Below are 5,975 nucleotides of genomic sequence, written 5' to 3' on the forward strand. Positions count from 1 at the left end.
TTCTCCCTCCTCTCCTGGTGGTCCTGAGCATCCTAGGATGCTCCACTTCATTGGCTGGGATATTGACCAGAAGAAGGCTGTTCCTGGGGTTAAGACTGGGGCACTTTAGGGGTGCTAATAGTAAGTACATCTGGGCAGTAGACATCGGGGGTCTTCTGCAGCACACCTGGGTGTTTGGACACCCATATGTGTCAGTGGACCCCAGGAGGCAGGTCCCTGCAGTCCCAGCAGGGAGCAGGTGAGAGAATTGAGCAAATGCCTTATTATCAGCTCCCCTGCCCAGCACCCCAGCCTGGAGCAATGTTCCTGGCCTCTTCCCACTTCCCCAAAAGCCCAATATAAGAACTGCCTCTCGGACCCAGTAGTCAGAGACACCAAGTGTGAAGGCCTCAGACTCTTGAGAGGTGAGTGCTCCCCCAGATCCCCAGGGAAGAGCGGTCCAAGGCTTGGGAGGATGCAGAATCCTATATGGAAAACACCTTGGAGGCCTGTCCTTAGGACTCTGATGGCCATTGTTCTTGCACTTTCTCCTGACCCTGAGAAGACAAGTTCCTACAGGGGCAGGGTCTGGGCTAAGTGCCGTGCCAGGGGCCAGTGATGGAGCCCTCAGGTAAAAGGGACTTTTCTTGCTTCTCCAGTTCAGCATGTGTTCACTGGAGGGGAAGGAAGCTCTCTAGTTTGCATTTAATCAGCTACTCAAGCAAACATTGCATCTCTGTTGTGTGACAGAGGCTGTGCAGACACACAGGACAGCCCCAGGGTGGGAAGTTAAGCTGTGTCCCTGCCACAAGAACCAGTGACTATGAAAATCCCCCTGTTTCTGCTGCTCCTCCTGCTGGGGACAGTTGCTGCTCTTCATGTGGGTAAGTCCTCCCTTTCCTTCTCATCCAGCTTGACCCCTTCTCCTCTTTCTGACACCTCTTTGGCTCTCTCTGGGCCAGGGCCACAGCTTTTCCTTCTTCAGTGGATGCAGCTCCTCTCAGGTAAGATCTCTCCTGGGCTCAGAAATGTGACCTGAATATTCTGCCAGGCCTCCTCCTCAAGTAAAAACCACCCACCTTCTCAGAGGTGCTTCTTTCTGCCCCTAAAATACACACCTGTCAGCCAGCACCAGGTGCTCACCCCTTTGTGTGAGTTCTCACCTTACCCAACAGGGAGGAAATCCTTCTGGACTAGGCTCCAGAAAGAAGCACTAGGAAGGCTTGAGTGATGTGGTCAGAGCTCTCCATGGTCCTGGAAGAAGGAGACCCCGACCTGATGGCAGGTTACCTCTTCTTCCCAGGGAATGATGCCCCCTATCTGGACAGCCAAGAGTCACAGGCAGACCTGAGCCAGGATCTGGAAGGCTCAGGGGAGCAGGAGGGAGAGTCAGTCCTGACTGAGGAGGCGATTCAGTCCGAAGGAGAGCATGTGCAGATTTCCAGCTACCAAGATGCCTTTGAGGACGAGAAGGCCATGGAGTCGGGCCCAGGTGCCCTGGAAGAGAACTTGCAGTGCCCCAGGGCAGAGGACACAGTGGAAATAAGCGGCAGTCCTGGGTGCAAGACCTGCCACTACGTGTTGGTGCAGACCCGCAGAACATTTGCAGGCGCTCGGGTAAGTGGCAGGGAGGCTACTGTGAAAGGAAGCCCAGGGGCAGGAGAAGAGAGTTGGTTCCACCTCCTGTACCCTATTCATTTAGACTAGTGGTTCTCAAACCCTAGTGTGCAGCAGAATCTCTTAGAGGTCTTGTTGAAGCATAGATTTCAGGGTTAGCAAGTCTGGTGTGGGGCCCAAGAGTTTGCATTTAGGACCAAGGGTAGTGGAATGGGCCCTGACTCTGAGCATATCTTTGCAATGGGGATGATGATGATGTAGTTGGTCTGGAGACAGTACTTTGAGAATCACTGATTTAGACAAAGAGCTTTGGTATTAGATATACCTGTGTTGGGCAAGTCAGTTCACCTTTTCAGAGCTTCAGGATCTGTACTTGTACAATGGAGATATAGAGTACCAATATCTTAGGTTGTGGGAGGATTAAATGAGGTAATACATGGAAAGCATTTGGAACAGTCCTTGAGTCATTGTGAACTCCCCGTAAACAGTGGCTAAGATTATTCTCAGTATTTTTATTTCCTGCAAGAAGTTCCTGGTGACAGATAAAGTAGCAAGAGATAGGCTTCAAGGAGTAAGTACTTCCCTGATTTCTGACCTCACCAGGGATGGAGAGTTCTCTCCTGGAGTCTCAGGAACTTGCAGGGGAAAAAACCGCAGTGAATTATCTACCCCACCTCTTCTTTCTGCAGAGAGTTTGCAGGAGGTGCTACAGAGGCAACCTCGTCTCTATCCACAACCTCTGCGTCAACAATCAACTCCAGAGCTTGGCCAGTAAGATCAACCGGCTCCGGGTCTGGATTGGAGGCACCATCCGGGGCTGGGTAAGTGAGGGGCCACCTCCCAGGTACAGGAAGGTCTCTCTGGCATCAGGCCTCACTTCAGCACCCAAGTGACCTCCCTGTGGGAGGCAGTAGGGGAGCTGGCTGGTGCTGGCTAAAGAGAACTGGTGATTGTGCGCATCTCTTTCCAAGTCCATGTTCAGTGACTTCATGCGTATGGCATGAAATCTGCCATGGCAGGTGTATTTACCCCAAGGAAATAGGCTATTGTTACAAATCAGGGTTCCTCCCTCATCTGCCTTCTCAGCTTCCCCCAGAGCTGGTTGATAAACAGTTACCAGCACACCACTGGAGTCAGGAGATCTGTTTCTTGCCCAGCTTGGTCACTTACCAGATGAATGAATTTCTCGTGTCTAGTAAAATGGGGCCCTTCTCTCAGAGTGGTTCTGGGATAGTGGGTGAATAAGTGCTATTATATTTGCTACTCAAGTGTGGTCCATGGACCAAGCAGTATTAGCATCGCCCAGGAGCTTGTTAGGAATGCACAGTCTTGGGCCTCATCTGAGCCTCCTGAATCAGCATCTGCATTTTAAAAAGATCCTCAGGAGACTTGTATTCACAGAAAGTTTGAGATGCCCGGCTGTGTGCAGGGGGGCGGGGGGTAGGGACCACTACACTTCCATTGTGATCGCCTGCGAACCTTGAGGGGTGGGTGTCCTGGATATCTGGCTCCTAGCTGGGTGGGCAGTGCCAAGAAAGGGACACTCAGTGGGCATTTTCTGGAACCTCTGGATCTGTCTGTGTTTCTGGACCTCAGCCTCTGACCCAGCCTATCCACTCTCTCGTTCTAGTGCTCCAGGTTACACTGGATTGATGGAAGCAGTGTAAATTTTAGTAACTGGGCTCATCATCCTGGACGCGGCCACTGTGTGAGCCTATCCACCAGAGGTGAGGGGGACTGGGCACCAGGGCAAAGGGAAGGGATGGCAGGGTGGACTCTTACATATTGTCCCTTTGAGCTGCCTGAGCACACCTCCTCAAACTCACAGCCTCCCCACAACTGGAGAACCAACGTCCAGTCTGTGAGGAGGGCTGTGAAGTAGGGAGAGGGGGTGCCCTGTGTGAGGGCTGGATGGGGGCTCTCCATCCTCATAGATGAAGCTCGGCTGGGGACCTGGGGACTCCTTTCCTTCCTCTGCTACTGAGGTGACAAATGAGAGTAGCTGAGGTGAATGAAAGGTGTGGATGAGGGACGAGGGAGAGGTGTGCGAATTAGGAATGGCTGAATGCCACAGGTGAGGGACTCAGGACTATGGCTAAGGCCGTACACAAGGCTGCCACAATTCCCATCCCAGCTCTGCCACCTGCCCACTGGCATACAGGCAAGTGATTTTCCCGCTGAGCCTCAGGTTCCTCACCTGTGCAATGGGGATGATGCCAGCACGTCCCTCTGGGAGTCATTGTGAGGATTAGCCAGGAGCCCACAGAAAGCACTCAGCACCCTGTCTTCCTGGGGTGAAAACTCAAGAAACACAAGCTAGGGGGGAGGGGTGTGTGGCAAACATATTATGATAATTGGAGGGCAAGGGGAGCAGGGACCACACTCTGCCGGCTGCTGACATCACTGTGCTCTCTACTGCAAGGGGGTCATTGGCGACGAACATGTTGCCTAAGACGTCTGCCCTTCATCTGCTCCTACTGAGCCAGTGGCAAGGAAGAGATCCTGTCTGGAGGCCCCTCCCTACACCCCTCCTGGCTGCCCCTGGCCCACCCTGGGCACTGGGCTGGACTCCCCGCCTCTCCTGGTCATAAAGCCATGTTTCCCACCGCATTTCCTGACTCTTGATTCTTCATTGCTCATTGGAGGACTCCCCGGGGTCGGAAATCCTGGAAGCCCTCACTCCTTCAGGGTGGGCTTTGAGGAAAGTAAAGTACGGCCAGCGGCCCACAGGGGTGTGGGAATTGAGGTGGGGCGCTGAGGGGTTTGGCTGCAGCGCCACCTAGGGGCGGATCCAGGGCAGAGTGGTTCTTCCAAGACCCTTCTTAGCCCAGGCTGGGGGATTCCACCCCTTCCCCGCTCCGCGCCCCCCTCCGCCGCACCCCCTCCTGATCTGGGGGAAGTTCTCATTGGGTGGGGGCTGGCCCTCCTGCTTTGTTTGGATTCAGTATAGGGTGGGGGTGGGGTGGGAGTGGGGCAGCTTTCCAAATGTGGGTGATATCACTGATTCAAGAACTGGAGGACTGTTCAAAATCTAACTGAGTGCATTTAAAGATGAAATTGGCTTTATTCATTGATTCATGAATCAGGCAGCATCCCATCCAGCAAAGAGAAAGAAGCTCTGAGAAGCTGTAAAAATGGAAGGCGTTTATAGGCGAAAGGGAGCAGAAGGAAGGTTCTAGCAAAGAATGCATTGCTTCAGGGGAGGTCACCTTTCTTTGGAAGGGGTCTATCAAGAGGATTACCAGCCCTAGCTGGTTTGGCTCAGTGGATAGAGCATCAGCCCTAGGTCAAGGGCATGTACCTCAGTTGCAGGCTCCATCCCTGCCCCCACACCCCACTCCTGTTGGCGAGTGCATGTGTGGGAGACAACCAACACATCTCTCACATTGATGTTTCTTTCTCTCTGTCTCTCCCCCTCCCTCCATGCTCTCTGTCTCTCTAAAATAAATAAATAAATAAATAAATAAAATAAGAATTTATGGAAAAATATCCCCAGGTGAGGATTTTGTAAAAAAGAATGACCTCACTAGTGCTGACTAGACAATTTCAAATTGACTGGTTAAGGGTGACATTCCTTGGGGAGGCTGAGACTGCACTAGGTTAAGTATTACGTCTTGGTTTGGGTGGGCTTAGCACAAGTGACTCCATTTGGGGCCTGTTGTTTAACAGTTGTGAGATCCCACCTGCTGTAACCACATGGGAGGGAGGGGAGAGTAGCCTTGTCTGCCCTGTGCCTTTTCGGCCTGATCCTGGCCCTTACTTTCCATTCTCCCAGCCATGTGTGGGTGAGTCCAAAGGCCCCAACTTCTTCTGATATGTGTTCCCCATTCCCAGGAGGGTGGCTCCTGTCCCAATCCTTCTCCCTCTCCCCAATCCCCACCCTACTTCTCTGGAGGTGCCACATTCTCAGGAGGGAGTACCTCCCACCGGGAGAGCCTTGGGGCCAACATCAGGGCATCTGATGGCAGTGTGGGTCCCATTCCAGTTCTCTATTCCCAGGCTTCTGTTTCTGGCCCCACTTTCTCAGACCCTGGGGACATTCTTTGTACCAGGTGGAGTCCTAGGGTCCAGGAAGTCTCTGGAGTTGATGAAGAAGGAAGCTGGACCCGAGACTCGGTTTTTAGAGGGCAGGGAGCCCTGGGTTGTTGTTCTACATGAGGTGCAGAAAGAATGTACAAGTATTTCTGTAGATGTACATGTGCATGTGTGTATATGTATCTTGTTGTGCACATGAGTCATTTTTTAATACCTGTGTATGTATACCTGTGTATATGGAAATCTTTATAGGTCAATGTGCACAATCGGTGTGTCAATGTGTTGTTTGAGATGTGTATATTTTATACATCTCTGGGTATTTATGGATAGGCCTATATGTCTGT

General features: G+C 52.2%; 1 protein-coding gene across 1 annotated transcript; it reads left to right on the forward strand.

Moving 5' to 3' along the window:
• The first annotated feature begins 367 nt into the window (after nucleotides 1–367).
• LOC308258083 (proteoglycan 3-like) lies at nucleotides 368–4,205 on the forward strand. The gene is made up of 6 exons (XM_080688339.1): nucleotides 368–404; nucleotides 730–863; nucleotides 1,283–1,596; nucleotides 2,286–2,417; nucleotides 3,227–3,323; nucleotides 4,019–4,205. Exons 2-6 carry the CDS (start codon nucleotides 803–805, stop codon nucleotides 4,075–4,077), a joined length of 663 nt encoding a protein of 220 aa, XP_080544465.1. The 5' UTR covers nucleotides 368–404; nucleotides 730–802; the 3' UTR covers nucleotides 4,078–4,205.
• The last annotated feature ends 1,770 nt before the right edge of the window (nucleotides 4,206–5,975 follow it).

Source organism: Plecotus auritus (assembly GCF_963455305.1).
Source record: "Plecotus auritus genome assembly, chromosome: 9".
Classification (NCBI taxonomy): domain Eukaryota; kingdom Metazoa; phylum Chordata; class Mammalia; order Chiroptera; family Vespertilionidae; genus Plecotus; species Plecotus auritus.

Excerpts from the sequence above, each read along its gene's own strand:
- LOC308258083 (XM_080688339.1), top strand. The coding sequence starts at position 803 with ATGAAAATCCCCCTGTTTCTGCTGCTCCTCCTGCTGGGGACAGTTGCT. Across the intron at positions 1,597-2,285 it reads GAACATTTGCAGGCGCTCGG|AGAGTTTGCAGGAGGTGCTA; the intron begins GTAAGTGGCAGG and ends TTCTTTCTGCAG. Across the intron at positions 3,324-4,018 it reads TGTGAGCCTATCCACCAGAG|GGGGTCATTGGCGACGAACA; the intron begins GTGAGGGGGACT and ends CTCTACTGCAAG.